A 20,527-nucleotide genomic window follows, 5' to 3' on the forward strand; every position below is an offset into this window, starting at 1 on the left:
TTTGGATTCATAACATTTTGGTGTATTTTAATAAGGGTGCATATGATACACACCCAAATAAGGGGTGTATATTGTAGCACTTCCCGTTTAATCCATGTAACAATACATTTGACAATTGAACATGCGAAATTCAAACTCAAACAAGATATCAGAGACCAAAAAATACACATCAGTCCAATTGTGACTACTCTTTGTTAAATAAGAAGTGCAACAACTGTAGGAATCAAGTTCACAATGTGCATGTGTGTACAATTGACCACAATGTGAGTGCATGATTATCATATGTAGAGGCATATCCCTCTATCTATAACATGGTATTTTCTTCTAAAACGGTGCCAAGCAACCACATATTGTGTCCACTTAACTTCTCTAAGATCCCAGAGACACACAGAGATACACCAAGCAATCGATTTGTATCTTGTGGTGACATTATTTTCGACAATTCTATAAGCCAAACGATTGATTTAATTCCAATCTCATAAAAATACTACACGGAAACCTTATTGCATTATACTATTCAGGCAATTTGGTAAAAGTATCCACGAATTTGGACGCGAAATTTGGATTTATTACCTTTTTGTCCTTAAAGTATTGGCAAACTACCAATTTAGATATTTATCCAAATTTCACCATTATGTGCGTTTACTTCGGACTTCGGGATGGTGGTGCACAACACCGTGCTGCACACCTCTGAACCATCGGATCGTGCATCCGATGGTTCAGATCTTATCTCGGCAACCAATGATCGAGAGCTATTCATTGCCGAGATGAGATCCGCGCAGCACGGTGCTGCGCACACCACTGCACAGTACCATCGCTCAATTCGTTTATTTCAAATTTTTTATGTTTTGAACATAATTTTTTTACCATCCGCACGTCTACTTCAAACTTTTTAAGAATTGAACATAATTTTTTACACTTTTTGAATTTTTCTCCCCCAAAAAAACCAAATATTCCATAAAAATTAATGCAAAAACTAACAAATAAGAAAAAAAAATCAGGATAAAGACAAAAATATAATTCGAATAACTTAGCCACACCTATGATTGATTTGGCCTATATACCAAATCACTTGGCTTATTTTATTGTCTTTATAAGAAAATTAGCACTTGATAGTTTCACATCAAATTTTCGTGAATTGTTCAAAAAAATCTTTCTTCTTGACATGTTATTTTTCTTCAATAAATTTTGAGTTTGTATCATAACTTTACTTTCCCAATTCCCATCATCAAACGAACAAATAATCCACAAAAATTTATGATAAAACTAACAAATGCAATAAAGTCTACTGTTTTTAGTCCACAAAAATGCCTATTTAAATCTTAGATACTAGAATGGTTTTGTCATACGTTTCATGAAAAAAAAAGTCACTTGTTATGCGTAATTTAGAGTTTTTTCAATTTTATCTGAAAAAAATTGATGACAACGATTTACATACTAGGTGCCACTTAACTTATTTTTTGTCTTTATTTGATTCAGTTCCATTTGTTAATTTTATGTCTTATTTTTGTGAATTATTTGTTCGTTTGATGACGGGAATCAAAAAAGTAAAAAGTATGATACAAACTAAAAATTTTATTTAATAAGAATAACAACATGCCAAGAATACAAATTTTTTGAATAACTCATAAAAAAAAATTGATGTGAGACTAACAAATGCAATTTTTTAATAAAAAATAAAATAAGCCAAGGGGTTTACATAGGCCAAATCAACCGTAGGTTTGGCTTAATAAGTTATTCGGATTACATATTTGTCTTTATTCGGATTTTTTCGCATATGTTAGTTTTTTGCGCTATTTTTTTAATGGATTATTTGGTTTGTTTCGAGGAGAAGAATCCAAAAAGTAAAAAATATATTCAATTCTTAAAAAGTTTTGAAGTAAACGTGCACTCGATGGTAAAAAATTGCGTTGGAAACTTTAAAAAATAGAAATAAACGCAGTGGATGGTAAAATTTGAACAAATGTCTGTATGGAGACCAAATCGGTAGTTTGCTATACTTTGGGGACGAAAAAGATAATACGCCCAATTTTTTGTCAAAATTCTTGAAAGTCGTTACCAATTTGACTAAATAGCTGGAGGATAAAGTCAGTGATTTTGGTAGTTTGAGAACAAAGTATAAAAAAAATGAGTGATAATTTGAGGGATGAAAACATAAAAAAAAAAAAAAACACTCATTGGTATCAGATATCTACTTCTCTAGTTGGTTTGATGGACAGCAAGGCGCAAAATACATACATTATCGTTTCAGTTCCATGTAAGTCGGTTCTTAATTAGACAAAAATCGAAACCGACTCATAGACTCAACTGAACTGAACGTGGAAAATTAGGTCGGTTCAATAATTTTTTGGAGTGTTGTTTTGGAAGAAGTCTGCACTCCTACATATTTCCTTTTTTTTTTTCAACCCCAATGAAACAGAATTTACTAAGGATGACAAAAAATCTTAAAGAGGATTGATAATGTGACTGAGACACCATACTTTCATGATTTCAACGTTTAGAAGGAATATATGAATAAGAATGTGATGTCACACTCTTAGGATTCTTATGTTATGTTTAGGAGAGACATGAATAGGACTGTATTCATGACGACACATCCGACTAGGAATCACATTACCAGATCGAGTGAGAATCTTATCCCTCTCTTACCCATGGGAATCATAGATTCATGACTCAATCAACAAAAAATATATATATTGACTTTGATAAATTTCCAAAATAATTGATTTTTGCATATGATTACTGAATTAATTCAAACAATTGAATGAAATTACTTTAGATATTGTATTTCTAGGAATTTCATTTCTAGTAATCATATTCCTATTCTCACTCAATAAAATTTCTAGGAATTGGATTCCTAGTAATCACATTCCTTTTTCTACTGAAGATTACGGTCATTCAAACTGAGTCTAACATCTTCCTAATCGCAGTACAAATCAAATACATACAACTAGGGGAAAAAAAGACATCATGGTGTATTAAACGGCCACAACGTTAGTTGATAAAAAAATAATTTAACTTTTTTGGGACTGTGTTCGATGAATGTTATGGCTGTTCCCATTTCATACACGGGAAGACATATATTAAATGTAGTAAATTAAAATTTTAAATTTGTGGATAAAATAGATTCAAATTAATTAATAATCTGTTTTGATTTAGGTTTTTTTTTTTTGTTCTATTTTCTCCCTTGTTGAGGGGCTTTCCTAATTCTATGTGGGTGTTTTTTTTTTGTTGGTTGTATATATGGTGTTACGTTGGTCGAAGTTGTGCTCGATCTATTTGCGAATTTGGTTGTGTGAGGTCATAGATGTTCTTCTTGGTAGGGGCGAAGGGAGCATAGGCCTAGGGGGTCACATGCCCCTCGGGAATTTTATCACCTACTTTTTTTTTAACACCTACTCAAAAGATTTTGGAAGAATTGAAATTTTTGGGTACTGGGTTTATTTTTTATTGTGTTATCATGGGTTTTCAACTAAATCAATGGACTCCTTCAAGAACTAAATGCTCGTTTCATCGAGGAAAATATCAAATTGCTACTTTTTGTGGCATATTTGATTAATCCATCTGATGTATTTTCTAGCTTTTCAAAGAAAAATTTGATTTGCCTTGTTGACTTTCATCTACAAGAGTTTTCTTTGGTAGAGCTTATAATACTCTCTGATCAACTCAATAAATTTATTTTTGACATGCAATCTGCTATTTACTGATAATTTCTCATGATTATAAACTTGTCAGGGTTAATTCTAAAAACAATTGGCAATAGATATTTAGACTTTTGTACTTATGTTTTGAAGCTTTTGAAGTAAAAGCCATTGTGCCTAAGAGCATCCACAGTGGAATAATCAAAAGTTGCCACATCATCTTTTGATTATTCATTTAAGAGATTGCTAAGGTTAGCAATGTAGATGTCCACAATAGCATAATCAAAATTGAATAATTAAAACTTGCCACATCACCTTTTCAACCTATAAAAATTTAAAAATTGTCACCATATAAAATAATTTTTAAAAAATAGTTTTTAAACTGATAAAAATAGGTTATTAGAAATAAAAAACACTTTTCGTAAAAAGTTAAAAAACAGTTTTTGAAAAAAAATTACATTTAAAAAAAATAGTTTTTGAAAAAAAATTACATTTCTTTTAAAATAACAGTTTTTGAAAAAAATTACATTTTTTTAAATCACAATTTTTGAAAAAAAAAAAGACAGTTTTAAAAAATAATAATAATAAAAAACAGTTTTACTATTTTTTGCAAAAAAAAACAAAATTTTTTTAAAAAATATGAGAGAGAGAGAGAGAGAGAGAGAGAGAGAGAGAGAAAGAAATGGAAGAGAGAGAATGTTTTATTGACAAAAGGTTGCTGGTTTTGATTATCTAATGACCAAAATTTGATGAGTTACTAAAAGATTGTTAAGTTTGGTTATGCCACTATGAGCATTTTTTTGAGAAAACATTATTAGTTTTAGCAACTCTATGGTTTTTGTTATTCCACTATAAATGCTCTAATAGAGAATATTTGAATTTTTGTACTCAGTATTTCTTTGTTGTATTTTACTTTGAATTTTTTTAGTTTGTTGTGAAAAAGGTGCCCCTCTGAACGGGTTATCGAGAATGTTAATAGTTTGATATTTTTACAAAGTCATTTTCACATTTGCACTTATGCTCCCGGCTCCCTCTCTCGCTCGCACTGACACCGATGGCGGAGCCAGAATTTTGGCCTGAGGGGCTCTGACATAAGATAAGTACTTTCATGCAAAAATGTACTTAATATATGGTGTAGCTTTGTGGTACCTTAATACATTATATCAGATATAATATCTTTTGCATTATTGTTGACAACTATAACGTACATGTGTGATTATTGTTGTGAGAGAAATAAGAAAAAATGTATAGGGTGTTAAATAACCCTAACACATAACAATCATATTTATATAGACGACTCACATATTAAATAAGTAAACTAAGCAATGTGGAACTACTACTAATACTATAGTCTAACACTCCCTTTCAAGCTCGAGACTCTCTAGCTTGTTACATATCAACTAACGAAACAATTACCTCAACTACTAACAGCAATAACGAAAAACAACCAACTTGTTAAAAATAATGGAACAACTTTCAATAGCACGACCAACGAACGACTTCAACGAATGAAACGACTCCAATGATTTCAACGAACGAAACGACTCCAACGATTTCAACGAACGAAACGACTTTTACGACCAACCAACTTTAACTTCAACGATTTCAATTACTTCAACGAAATAATTTCAACGACCGACGAACGATTTCAATGACCAACGAATCAACGACCAACGAACCTTTTAAATGACCAACGAATGAATTCAATGATCAACGACCAACAAACGATTTCAACGACTAATGAATGGCAGTGAAGGAATATAGACCAGCACGTTCAACACCTCCACCAATCTTCCTCCCCGTCTGGAGGTCCTGTCTGAGCAAGCATAGCAGTGGTGGAAGAACCCACAGATGGATGCTGAGTTGACAGGAGACTCTGGTACTCCTCTACAGAGATAGTCACCACATTGTCGGCAGAAGGCAGAGTAAGCTGTCTAGAATCCTAAGAGATAACAACCTGATTAGCCTAAGGAAACCCGTGAAGATGATAACAATGCTCCACAGTATGATTGGTTCCCCAACAATAAGTACACAACTTAGAATCACTGCCACCTCCCCCTAACATGCGACCTCCATGAGTGCCAAAATCAGAATCACAACCATCAAAACCATAACCAAAGCCACGACCACTAACTCTAGAATCACAACCATTAAACCCAGAATCACGACCACGACCACGGCTGAAGGAAAGGCCAGAAACAACATACGCTAATGCTGAACGATCAAGAGATGGCACAGACTCAGACACAGATGATTGACAAAGACGACTAGATACCTCACTGAGAGAAGGTAAACCCCGAGATACCAAGAGCTGATTGCTAACACCACGAAAATCAGTGGATGTACTGGATATGAATCGAGCAACCTACATACGCTCATGCTGGCATCGCATAAGCTGAATGTCAGATGAAATAGGCTCACAAATATTGAGCTCCTCACAAATACCACGAAATTTGGCATAGTAAGCCTCCAAAGATAAATCACCCTGGGATATAGAAAAGAAGGACTAATGAAGATCATATGTCCGATGAAGATTGTTAACACCAGAATACATCTCTTGAGCCTGTGTCCATACCTTTTTGGCAGTATCTAAGAAAACAAGCGTACTAGCAATATGTTCTTCCAAACTATTCCACAACTCAGATCGAATTCGGGCATCCTCAGATTCCCATGCCTGATATGTAGAGGCCGTCTTCGCTGGAGGGTCAGCAATCAAATACTGATATTGTGTTTGACCCAGATAATAAACCTCAACTGTTTTAGCCCAAACTGCATAATTTTACCATTCAAAGGTGTGAAGGTAATAGACAGCTTCTCTCGAAACCGTGAAGAACTAGACACACTACCAACAATAGTGGAACTAGAAACAGATGTAGAACTAGACTTTGACTAATCCATCGCACCAAATTAACAATCAGTCAAGAAAACCCAACAAAATCAACGAGCAGTAACAACTACCAACAACTGATACTAATAATAGTTTAACACTAACAACTTTTGGTGTTAGCATAAAAATGCAAATAGGAAGTCAAAAGACGATTACCAGATTGCAGTACACACTATAGGAAGAACCAGAGAACAGATCTAACCAGCCATGAACGATGGAATTGGAAAACACACTACAACACGAATGGGCTGTAGCGAGGAAATATGGCGAGGAAAATGAATTTCCTTGCTAAAAGTATATTATTTGCGAGGAAATTCAATTTCGTCGCCTTTTCTAGCGAGGAAACAAATTTCCTCGCCAAAAAGCCTTTTTTAGCGAGGAAAATTATTTTCCTCGCAAAAAGGTTACATTTAGCGAGGAAAACAGATTTTCCTCGCTAAATGTAACCTTTTTGCGAGAAAATATTTTTCCTCGCCAAATATAACTTTTCGATGAGAAAATATTTCGACACCTTTTTTAGGATTCATTTTTTTTATATATAAGTTATTATTAATTATATTCCTATGTATTTTGTAATATCACGACGGTATGACATAATAAACTATACCATTATGAAATTTATTAAAATAAAAAAGTGTTAAAGGGGAATAAATAGTTTTCGTCGCCAATCGCATTGAATTGGTAAAGAAACCTCGTATTTGTCACTTTTCTTATTCTAATTAGCAATGAAAGATATCTTGAAGTGTAGGTATCGATGATTTTTTTCATAATAGTGAAAAACTCAACAGAAAATAAAGTGAAAAATATCTTAAGTTACTGATGTTGTATTTAAAATATCTCAAAGTTGGATCATCACAATTCTATTTTCAGAACATCTACATAAAAATGCACTATTTCACAAAAAATACACTATTTCATATGTATTGTGCATTCATGCTGTAATTTTTTTTCCCCCTGTAAATAGTTTGTTGATTTTTATTTAAACCAACTTAGGTGATTGTAATGGCATTCCTTTATAACCAGATAAATATGTTAAGTATTAATTTCAAATGCAATTTTGTAAGTATCATGGATAATTTCATTTATACATATACATATTGTGTGTGTGTGTGTGTGAGAGAGAGAGAGAGAGAGAGAGAGAGAGGGGGGCAATTTAAAATTTTAAAAAATTTATTAAAGATTAAAAAATTAAAAAAGTATGTTCTTTAGTGCTTTTAGGATGATCTTATATGAATATTTATAAATTTTGTTCATATTATTATAGCGATGATGAAAAAAATTACAAGTCTATAATACCCTTTGTATTTGGCAAAAAAGAAGGTCAAACTCACTTTTAAAATTAGAAAATGAGGGTGATGCTTCTTGTTATTCATAATCTGATATTAAAATATTAGTATTAAGTACAACAAAAATTTACCATGAAAATAACAATTAGTGGTTGAGATTCACTTTGATATATAGGGTCCCACATATCAAACTGAATCTCAACCACTAGTTGCTTTTTTCGGGGCACTCTGAGATAAATTTTCTTTGTCCCTAACTTTTCGTTGAAATATATCTTAAGCTTATGACGACAAAATTAATCTCATTCCATAAAAGTTAGGATTATCCCATAAAAAAAAATGAGAATAATAACACATATTATTAGTTCTTCAAAAGTTGTTAGATAAAATTGTTGTGCTAGCAAAAAATTAACTTGTTCAAATAAAGTTCAGACACTATAAAACTACAAAAAGTAGAAAGGCCAAAATTAATGTTGAAAAAATTAATTTGGAGTGGTGAAAGAGATAATATATAAATAAAGTTTCACCTATTTCACAGAAAGTATAGTGTAGCGTGGTTGGTAGTTGCTTCGCGTCTTATGGGAGAGGTCCAAGGTTCGAGTACCAGCAGTTGCAAAAAGCGCGGAGAGAAACTTTTGTTTTGGGATTCTTTTGTTTAGCGAGGAAAAAACTTCCTCGCCTATTGATAAATTCGTATCCTATTTGACGACAAATGGTATTTGCGAGGAAAACATTTAGCGAGGAATTTAAGCATTTAGCGAGGAAAAAATTCCTCGCAACACGTCAAATTCGGCGAGGAATTTATTTTCCTCGCTAATACTTTCTGCGACAGTGTTTTAGCGAGGAAAACTGGCGACAAAATTTTTCCTCGCTAATACATTTTGCGAGGAAATCAGGTGCTTTTGTGAGGAAACTAAATCCTCGCTATAGCCCTTTCGTGTTGTAGTGACACAAAAAAAAAGAGACTACAAGACTTGTCGACATCTGAAGATGCTGTGTTGGAGGTCAGCAACAGCAGGGTAGGGTATTGAAGGGCTATCGACAATTGGGTAGGTTAGGTTAGGGTTTTCGAGCACTGATTTTGGGTTTTGAAGGTACTAATTTTGAGTTTTGAAGATCAGACAAGAGTGGAGGGGTTTCTGGTGCTGTTTACGACTGTGAGCACTGTTCGCTACTGTTCATGTCGACGAACACTATTCACTACGACTGTGTTGATGAATATTCAGGTTAGGGTTAGGGTTAGGGCAGAGGCTAGGGTTTAGGTTAGGACTGTGGTGGTTTAAGATTAAGTTAAGATCCCGCTCTGATACCATGTTGTGAGAGAAAGAAGGAAAAGTATATAGGGTGTTAAATAACCCTAACACATAACAATCTTATTTATATAGACGACTCACATATTAAATAAGTAAACTAAGCAATGTGGAACTACTACTAATACTATATTACTTCTAATACTATATTCTAACAATTATTTTCATCTATGAAAGAATTTGAGAAAATTTTGCATGACAATATAAAATAATTTAAATTTTTGGCTTGATCAAATCAAAATATATCATAAGTCAGAGGTTGCTATACTAATTATATAAATAATAACTATATCACATGTAAAATGAGCTAAATATTTAAAGGTCGGGAGGGGCCGGGGCCACCCAGGGCCCTTATATACCTTCACCAGTGACTGACGCATTCTCTCATGTTAATGCATTCTCGAATTGCACATACCCTAAGGTCCAACGCAACTTGATGATAAGTTTGCGACAACTGAATCTCTCAAATTATGATTGTATACAACGTTACTACAATCGTCCACAATAGAAATTAAGAGGCATTTGTGAATCCTTAAGGTCCGATGTAAAAATTAGAAAGCATTTGCGAATCCTAATCATCAATCATCCACAATAAACACAATTGCAGCAATTAAACACTACATTCAGGCATATGATTTTCATAGCCCATCCGTAACTAAATAAATTGCCCTCCCTACTATTGATCAGCCTCACAAACAAACTTGAATCACCAAAAAGTTGGGGTTGTTTCAAATATACTTCACCTTTATGAATCCATGGTCTAAGACCTGATGGCTATAGTATTTTTAATATTTTTTCCCTTACCGAATAAATCATAATCGTAATTAAATCCAGTTGATTTGACCATCTCAAGTTCACAATCAACACTTACCTAAAGGGATTAATAGAGAACCTCATTATCTATGGAATTCTTGCTTTCGTATTGATTTGAGAGAGAGAGAGAGAGAGAGAGAGAGAGAGTGTGTGTGTGAGTGTGTATTTTGAAATTAAATTTGGAATAAACATGAGAGAAAAGAGGAGATTGATTTGGATCTTCACAAAAATGGCCAGCCCTGGGATCTCCGCCGTTGGATTAAAGGGATCACTCCAGACCGTTAAGTTTATGCATGTACATAAATAAGCAAGGTTATTACATAGATAATAAACAAACAAATTGTAAGAAATAAAAAAAAGGAAATAAACAAATTATAGAAAGTGCGAAAGCGTCGATCTCTATGATTTTTTGGCTTACCAATGGGGGGAGATCATGCAAGGGTTTAAGGTTTCTTTCATGCTGGTTATAAATTCTAGAGAATTGGTAAGAGAATCCGCATCAAGCCATTCAAAGTTTGGACCAAATTACAACTTAAAAACCTACTTTATTACTTTAGCTACTCATTTTTAAAATGTTTATTGCACCAGACTCTCTATATTAAAATTCTTTCATTAAAAATATTGTTTACTCTCACTCTTTTCTCAATTAAATTTTTTTTGCCAAGAGCCTTGTTTGGGGCACAACAAATGAGCAACAAATTGATGATTTTTGTGGGACCCATAACCGGTCTAACAAAGATTATTTAAACTGCAAGTCATTCTTAAAATGCTATTTTATGGGTTCTAGAAATAAAAAATAGTTCAATCCCATAATGGTAAAGGTTACTTCAGAATTCGTAGGGTGCCTTACGAATACTAAAACAACCCTTACCTATATCGGTTTGAGCTAAATTTTTTTCAGGAATTCATAGAAAAATATTTTAAGAATATTTTGCAGTTCGAATCATCTTTGTAGGACCTGTAATTGGCCCGGCAACAATAAAAAAAATTCAAGCTTTTCTTGCCGATACCAAGCCAGCCCTATCTTTGGAGGTGTGGCAGCTCAATTTTTGAACAAAGTTTAAAATGAAAAAATATTAAATAAATGTTTAACCCGTGGAAGAAAAAGAGCAACCATAGCAATGTTACTTTGAAGGCAAGCAAAGGAGAGGCTGATGAAGGGGCTTTTGGTGGGTTTAACTCTATACTTTAGTCCAAAAGTTAATTTGTTGATAGAGATGTGGATGCTTTAATAAGGGACAATCTAGATAGGGTTTAAGATGGGAATTGCTTAATAAGGGACAATCTAGATAGGGTTTAAGATGGGAATTGCTTAATTGTTTCTGTCGCCTAATTTTTTGGTTTTGCATGAATCGATGAAAAGCAATTTTTTAGGACAAAGTCTACTTTGACCTCCTGTGGTTATCGCCATGTGCAGATATCCCCTCAAGGTTCAAAACTAAGCACATAACCTACCTGTGGTTTTGAAAATGTATGGATAGACCCCCTGCCGTCATGTTTTCCTTCCATATTAACAGATACAACATTAAAAGACCGATATATCCTCATCATGTCCCTTGATTCTTCTTCTTTTTTAAATCTAATCACACTATCCCTTATACCAAAAATTGAATCCAAACCGTTGATATTGTAAATTTTGACGAGTACTACATCTATGCCAAAATTCAAGTCAATCAAAAAATGAAAAGCTCGTGGTTGAATCAATTTTGTTATGAAATTAAAATTTCAAATTTGAATTTACTAAAAATTAGATATTGGATTATTAGTGCCTGATCGAGATGATTTTTTACAGAGATGCTATATTTTGTATTTAATTAATACATTATGAACGACTTAGATTACATTCTAGAGGCGTGTGAGATACATCTCCATTAATATGGATGAAAAACATGACGGCAAGGGTCTATCCTCACATTTTCAAAACCACAGGTACATTATGTGCTCAATTTTAAACCATGAGGAGGATATCCGCACATGGCGATAACCACATGGGGTGAAAGTGGACTTTGTCCAATTATTTACCCACAAAAGATGGAAAACAATTAAAGATCTAAAGCGAAAAAAATATGAAAAATAATTAAATAAGCACTCAAGCCATGGAAAGACCATAGGCCCCGTTTGATAAACTTATTAGCCCTTAGGATTGGACTACCAATCCCAAGGGACTACAAATCTTTTGTTTTATAATCAAAAATGGGTTAGGAGTATTAGTCCAGGGGACTAATAAAGTGGGCTTTAGGAGGTATTATGAATACTATGGGAGAGATGATATTACCAATCCCAACCCAACACATTCTCATTATCAATTTCTTCTATCAATCCAATCTCATTATCTAATTACATCTCAAACAAACATGATATTCTAATTCCACTTCAAACAAACATAATATTGATAATCCCATCATTCAATTCCATCTCATTACTAATCTCCTTTCATTACCAATCCCTTCTCATTATTAATCTTAATCCTAATCTCATATTCTTAAGAATCTCACTCATCTATCATTGTTATCAAACGGATTGAGAAATGCTCTGGGAGCAAATAATTTTTCATCCAAACAACTCACCCTTGTAGACATTTCATTCTTACCCACAACACAAAACTCGAAAGCGCAATATCAAAGAAGCCAATGTGCATTTTCATTTCACCTGCCAAGCTTACAAAACTCGAAAAAAAAAAAAAAAAAACCCCCCATTAAGTTAGGACTTTGCCCGGCTTTAATGGACCCCTAGCAGAAGTTGAGATTGGTCCCGAATTAGTCGGTACATTAGACCGAATGCCAAGTTTTAGAAACAAAAAAAAAAAAAATTGTACAATTAAAACTAACATTGTACTGGAAAGAAAAGCACAGAAGGATTCACAACAAGAAACAGGTTAACTTGGCCTGCTGCTAGAACCCATCTACCTGTACTATACATCCCAACCATCCTTCCGCACATTGAAGGCCGACTTCCGCCACGTCAAACTCCCGTACATTTCCGCAAATTTTACCAGGCATTTGCTTCTGATCCGGTAATGCTCATGCGTGTTTCGACTAATTGCGACACCCGAAAACTTTGACATATCTATAGCCCAGGCTGGTCTCACATACTCCACCACCTTCTCCGATGAGCTCGAATTTGCATACAAGTAGTTCAATAACACATCCTCACAGTTAAAGTACTTGTCCACTACTTGCCTCCCCCACTTTGCTTCATCGCTCCAATACCTTTGAAAAGCTACCTGACCATCCATAAAAGCTGCCCCGGTCAAGATCACGTTATACCCGTTATGTCTCCGGGCGTATTTCTCGCCTCTGTATTTCAGTCGTCCCCCGTTGACGAGCCGAGGGTAAAACCCAACGATCCGATCTGGGTGATCACGCCAAACCCTAAATCCTCTCTCCACATCATCACACGTCATCAAGATATCATCATCAAGCTCAAGAACGGCTCGGGTCTTTATCAAAGGATCAACATTGAAGCGATTGTTCAACGAATTCTTCTCCTCTTCTCTTATCCTAACCGGCACTAGGGAATCAAAATCGCTTACGTTGGGAGGTATTCCTTTGTTCCAAACCACAAGAATCTCGCGAACCGAAGAACACCTAGAATAATGCTTCACATACATTTTCAGGTTCCACATCCGAGCATCGTAAGTCATCGTTACCATGGTGAACTGAGAGTAGTGACCGTTCAAGGGGTAGGGTTCTTGTGCTCCATTTCCACCGTAGATATAACTCGCCCCTGAGCACATTAGCATCACTCCAATGGCAAATATAAAAGCAAGAATCAACTTTCCGGCAAAAGTGTTCAGCTTGATCCTTCCACGAAGTAAAGAACACACCATATTCAGGCGACTACATAATTGCCTCAGTTTTGAAGAAATCAAATTTGATCTCTCCCAATCCAAGAAAACATCACTTCTCTTTCCCCTATTATGGGGGCACCAACTCAAGGGTATAATGCACTTCACAGCACCAAGCATCATACCCACAAGTACAACAAGTACAGAAACTGCGATAACCGAAGCACAGCCCAAAATAAACCGACGAAATGCATCTCCCGATGGAACGCGGTCCCCATCCATAATCCCGATCCACTGACTAGAATTTAGCCTTTGCACATCTAGGTGATGGTAGCGGGCTCCATTCCATGCGTTTGGACCCTTGTTGGGTTCATCCAAGCCCAATGGAACTTCAACTTCTCTGAACTCATTTTCGGTAAGAACTTCAACTTTGAAAATATGTACACGTTTACCGTATGTATCACCGCAGTCTTGGCCAACGCGATAGAGGTTTCCGTTGTGCACAAATGGTCTGCCGCCATTGCGGGCGCCCATGCTTTTGTCTGTGTTGTAGATAGGGTTTTTCTTATGTGGTTTCCAAGGACCAAGTGGGGAGATGCTGTACCAGATTTCAAGCTGTCCGTTCTTCATGGTGCTGATCCCGCTGTGATCTGAACCGAAAAGCCAATACTTCCCGTCGTGATTTATGATGAATGAATCAACGAGGGGCTTCTTCATGATGGTCTTCTCCAGTTCCCATGTAAGAGGAAAGTTTAATGCTCGATAAAGATGGAGTTCTCCTTTTGCGCTGCCCTCAGGCATCATGTATATCTTTAGGAAAATAAAGTAATCAGTGAGAGAATCAGGACAACTATCTGAGACAACCGAAACGTGTTTTAGGAAATTTCAAATCTTACTTGGCCGTCATAATCAAAAACATATGGGTAGGAAAGATGCCAATCTTCATCTAAAGCAACGCCCAATTGTTGCCAAGTCGCTCCATTATCTGTACTTCTTGCAACTCCAATGTCTCCTTGCATGGTGATTGAATTCTTTGTTTCGAAAAACAGGTAAAGGATGTCGCCCTGAAACATATTGCCAAATATCCGTTAGATGAATGACATGCTGAACATATACAAAATTAATTAGGAAACACTGATCATCATCTTTCAAGAGTCTAAAAACTGAGAAAACTGTAAATGCAGCTCGACAGAATGATTCACAAAATCCAGCAAGACTACGATAACCCCAAGCCATAGAAAATAGATCTGGTGTCAAAGTGGAAGTAGTAAACAGAACAACGTTGTAAATAATCTGGAGAATCTGAAAAATAGCAATCCAAGTAGACCCTTGACTTAACCCAAAGAAGATGTAGATCCTTAAAACAGAGGTTGATTGCTTTAAGGAAAAAAAAAATAAAAAAGAGAGACCCCAGAGGTTGTGTCCAAGCTGTTAATCACTTGAAAGACCGGAGATACTAAATCGTATGTGGACGAAAGTATGATTTATATTGACAAATTTTTGCCCCCCAATACTTGGCAGCCTGCCACAGCCAATACAAAGCATCAAAAGTCGAATATTAATTACTGAGCGACCTTGCAGATCAAATTTTACAGTTGCAAGTCCAGAAAGAGATACCAAGACCAATTCGTCAATTCCTATCCGAAAGCACTTAGTCGTTCCCAGAATTTGATGCTAGTTGAATTTCCAACTTCTACATCCTAAAATCGCATGAATGAAGCTAACCAATGCCCACTCTTAGGTGAAATTCACCAAAACGAAAAGAACTCTTACATTATGTCTCATTCTTTTTCCACAAAAAAAACTTCTATTTTTTTAATGATAACCTATTTCACTTATTATTAGATCTTCTTGATTGTAATCTAGTTTACTTGTATTATGGTTATCTGAATTGCAGTTTTATAAAATAAAATAAAATAAAACCTTGTACTTAGTCAAGGAACAAAATGAAGTTGTTTTATGGATAGAAATCATAGAATACAATATAGCCCCAAATGAGACGCCTCCGGCCAAAGTATCACCTCGTTATTTATTGTCTGCACGTATGTGCGTAGATCGGTTGAAAAAGTAGTTGACGACTTTGTTCGGATAGGAGTTATGGTTTTGTTTTTGGGTAACGATTGTGGAGAGAAATAAGGGTAATAATTGAGAGATAGGGGTAATGATTGGAGAGATATAGAGAGAAAAAATTAAAGTAATAATTAAAAATAGGGATAATGATTGGGGAGATATAGAAGTAATGATTGAAAACAAAAATGAAAGTGAAAACTAAAATGGAAACCGAACAAGGGCGAATTCTTTTCAAATTTAGCCGACATTAACATTTGGGGTGAACCTAAGTTTAGTACCATCATTAAGGTCAGATTTGAACTGTCTACTATCATCCTCTTTCTTATGTTCATTTCATCATTATAAAATAGAAAAATTGCACAAACCAAAATCGTATATCCGGAAACTCAGAAAGCCACACATAAAAGGAAGCCATCAAAGTTCAAACTTCAAACAACTGCGAATCTTAGTAGTACTAAGGCCAAAGAGACAAAAATTGGTGAAGAGGATCGACTTTAGGAGTGCCATTTCAAATATTGTCAAGTGTCAAAACACATCACAGTTGCATCATTCCAACCCTTAAATTCAGAAAATTCATCTCATTTTCCAAAGAGGAAAGAAACATACGCATTGAATAGTTGCTGGAATAACTACATTATGCATCACATTGCTGGTGGCTAACATACCTTCTGGGTGCGTCCCAGGAAAGTTAGTGTGTAGAACGGAGGAGAAACAATTCAACAATCTATGAAGTAAGCCATACTAAACTTTTTTGCCCCCCCTGGTGGTATTAAATTTTGGGTGTTGCTGGCAGAAGCTATCCCCCTTCAAATACATGTCTACGATTTTTGTATCTGGGCAACAACTTTCTCTCAAGGGTAAATTTTCCTTTTGAAGCCTTTCCCAACCAATTCCAAAAAATGTAGCCCTCTGGAACATGGTAGGGCAACCGTGAAATGGAGAACTTTCCCATTCTCTTACACTGGAAGAGGGGACTGCTGCATTTGCATCTAAACTTTCGCATCCGGGAAGAAGAATAAACATCTCAAAGAACATGACTTTCATAATTCCTGAACAGATGCTCTTTTTCTTTTTCTTTTCAAGGATTCCTGAACCAAATCTAGTTATTGTCTTATCCGTATCTTTAGGACCCACAAATATAGGATCTGTGTTAAAAACAACTCTTACAAGGCCCGCAACTTAAGGTCGAAAAGAATTAATTACTTTTTTAAGAAAACTGGTAATTAGCTCAAAGTGGATTAAAAGATCTAAAGTGGCCGCATCAAGGGCAAAACAGAGGGAGACAGCAAGATTATTAAGGAAGGAAGAAGGTTCAATGGCACTGTTCATGGAACAGTCCATGCAACTTCAACAGTTAAATGCATATAGGGATAATATATATCCGAATAAAACGATCTAGTCAAACTCAAACAGTTCTACCAATTTTCTTCAGCCCTGAAGGACAGTGGAATCACGAACGAACATTAGAAGACATAAATTCGAGAAATCGGAAAGAAATACTTGCGATTAGAGTTACCTGAACATAAAGAAACGGGTCAGCAACAAAATTACTAGGGAAACCAGCATCAGAAACGGAAGCACAAGTGAGTACAGGATTGGCCACGGGCCATGCCGCAGTTTCATCTCTCCATACGTCCACCTGCCCCAAATTCAGTCCACGAGAGAACATCAGGAAAAATTGAATATATATATATATATATCATGTCCTCTTCTTTTTTTCTTTCATTCAGAGGTCAAAAAAACATATCCGAAAACAGAGACATCTATGTTGTCATGCCCACAAACCCACATCCTGAAACCAAGAAAATAATTGAGATCTTAAAAGCAGAGCATATGACCAACAATAACCCAGTAACACCCATTATCAATTTTACTCTTCAAAAACCCAGAACAATTTAACCCACATCCTAAAACGCAGAAGAAAAAAATAGAGAGAATTGGGCATATTAGAACACCTATAACACCAAGAAACACACTCTAAAACCCATCCAGAAAAACATGAAGAGAATAATCCCAAATATTACAGAGAATTACAAGCCATACATAAACCCCCCACAAAAATCTGGAGAATAAGGCAAAATAGAGCACAGAAAATCAATAAACACCTAAACATCAATATCCTTTTTTTTTAAATTACAAGTATAAATAACTACCCACATCCTGAAACGCAGAAAATCACAGAATAAACAAGAACAGAAAACAGAGACATATATACGCGTCCACATCAATGAACCCACATCCTAAAACCCAGAAGTAAAGTTATAGAACAAGGCAAAATAGAGCACCGAAAAAAAAAACACACCACAAACACCCAAATCCTTTACATTGTACAGTATAATATAAAAAAATAAAAAATAAAAAAAACCAGAGAATCCCCACATCCTAAAACCACCCGAGATCCTCTGTACCAAGAAATTGGTATACTTCTATACCGAGATGTTTTGGGTAGTTAGATTGTGTGAGTTTTTTTTTTTTTTTTTAATGTTATAAATTTTTTATGCAATGCCCGAAAATTCACAGAGAATTTTGGTTCCTCCTAAAACCCTTAAAAAAAATTCAAGCAGCTTACACTTTCGATAGGTTTGAGGGAAAAGGGCGAGTCACCGTAGAACACACCGATCGACCACGACCCCTCATTGTCCTCTCGGCACCCGAGAGGAGAGAGAGTCGACCGGACGCGAGGGGTGAAGATTAGCCAACCGTAGAGAGCGGCAAACGATCCCAACACCAAAAAAGAGGTAAAGAAGTAGACGAGGGTTGACGAGACCACGGATTGGCCCCACCTACCGCCGCCGTTCGCGGCGGCTCCGGCCACCATTGCGCTAAAACGGTAAAAACCCTTCTCCGCCCGATAAGATCTCACCTCGTGCTGAAACCAGCATAACCAGCTGCTTCTCTCTCTCTCTCTCTCTCTGGATATGTGTGTGTGTGTGTGTGTTTATGCAACCAGATCAAACTATATATCTAGATGTCTAGGTGTGTGTATAGGTTTTGACAAGTGACAAAGAGGTGCCGGCCGCCGGCAGGTTGCCTCGCTCTCTCTCTCTCTAAGGTGACAGGAAAGCCGCGGTGGAGTTTTCTGAGAGAAAAAACGTTACACATGGATGCACATATATATATTGCATCAGCTCCCAGGCCTCATCCAACTAGTTGGTAAGTTTGCTATTTACACAATTTAACTGGGTTAAATTTTTAATGTGAAACCGTAAGAAAATAGTAATTTCTTGAATTCTAACGAGGATTTTCTGTCTTTAACCAAATCAAAAAAGAAAATGATAATTTTTCGAATCCTAACACGGATACCCTGTTTTTAACCGAATTAAAAAGGAATTAGCTAAAACTCGGTATGGGTAATATCGCTTCATTTCTTTGTCATTACTTGAACGGGAGATTTTGTGTTGTGTTTCGCACAGCCATGGGTAGGTGTGTGTGGGAAATGCGCTTTTAGCTCATGACATGTGTAAGAAGTCAAAGTGTTTTTTACACGTGGCGTGTATGGGGAGCGAGTGGGGAAATAAGGAGAGTGGGTGTGGTTTGGGTCTGAGCACTTTCTGGGGGTTTCAAATGGGGTTATTTCTGGTAATTTACAGCTCAGACAATTGAAGGGGTTTTAGCTGTACTAGTGCTATTTTAATGGGGTTGTGTTAAAAATAGGAGAATATTTACTAATTATTTCTGGAAGAAATCTTCCCCAGTATGTTCGTTCGGTTACTAGTTTTTATTATCTTATTAATGAGTCTTTTATTTTCTTATTTTATGTTTGAATTTAACCACATATGTGTCTAGATTCAAAAATAAAATAAAGCAAATAAGATATCAGGTGATGGTAATCAAACAAGTCCCCATGTCAAGTGATCTTCTCAAGAAAAAGAAAAGAAAAAGAAAGCATGCCTTGTCATACTTTGAAAGAGCAAAACTACCGGCACAATTTTAAAACATAACTCCGGACAATTGCGTTCGGAGCTGTTCGATATCGTTGGTTACGTATTCAGCAAATGGCTCCGTACGTAGTTATATCCGGAGCTATGTTTTTAAAGTTGTGGTAGTATATCTGGACTTTTGATTTGATTTTCAAAATCCCACACACGGTCAACTGTTTTTTGTTTTGGGTCATTTGTTTTGTGGGGGAAATGGACAACTCACGTATTGAAGGATTTTTGTTTGCGAATTGCATTTGTTTACTAGTTTTGAGGCTGTCTTTATTTGTACGAGATGAGGATGCCAAGGTATTGCAGCAGTTTTGAGGCACCAACTTGGGAAAATCCCATTTGAGAGTCTACTATTAACTGGGAAAATCCCATGATGGGAAGGCCTTGCTTGGGGATGGTGGCTTTTGACTGAGACAAACAGTTGTAGCCTAGCAAAATTAAAAGACAATCAGTTATCAAACAAGTTTATATATATACTAATAATACAAAGGACGCAACTTGATCCGCATTTTTGACTTTTTTATGTTATAGGTTTTGGGTAAAATGACATGATGGAATTTAAAAAACCCCAAAAACCAAAGATCAAACTATTACTAGTACTTTATGATGAAAGAGCTGAATATGTCATAAGTTCAACTCGCGGTTCTAGTGCTAGGCAAATGGCTGTTTTTTTCCTTTGCCCAAGTGGGAAAACTAAATTTTAAAAGGAAAATTTTAAAATCAGCCCAATGGACTGACAATAATAAGTGTGTGAATGTGTATTAAATGGTGCAAAAAATACATAGAATTACATGTTTTTCTTATTTT

General features: G+C 35.6%; 1 protein-coding gene across 1 annotated transcript; it reads right to left on the reverse strand.

Moving 5' to 3' along the window:
• Nucleotides 1-12,552: 12,552 nt before the first annotated feature.
• On the reverse strand, nt 12,553-18,872 carry LOC131319406 (glucosamine inositolphosphorylceramide transferase 1). Its single transcript, XM_058349632.1, has 4 exons — nt 18,361-18,872; nt 17,308-17,430; nt 14,618-14,785; nt 12,553-14,531 (listed from the first exon to the last, which is right to left on the reverse strand). Exons 1-4 carry the CDS (start codon nt 18,607-18,609, stop codon nt 12,846-12,848), a joined length of 2,226 nt encoding a protein of 741 aa, XP_058205615.1. The 5' UTR covers nt 18,610-18,872; the 3' UTR covers nt 12,553-12,845.
• Between the last annotated feature and the right edge of the window lie 1,655 nt (nt 18,873-20,527).

This window comes from Rhododendron vialii, chromosome 3a (genome assembly GCF_030253575.1).
Source record: "Rhododendron vialii isolate Sample 1 chromosome 3a, ASM3025357v1".
In the NCBI taxonomy this organism is placed as follows: domain Eukaryota; kingdom Viridiplantae; phylum Streptophyta; class Magnoliopsida; order Ericales; family Ericaceae; genus Rhododendron; species Rhododendron vialii.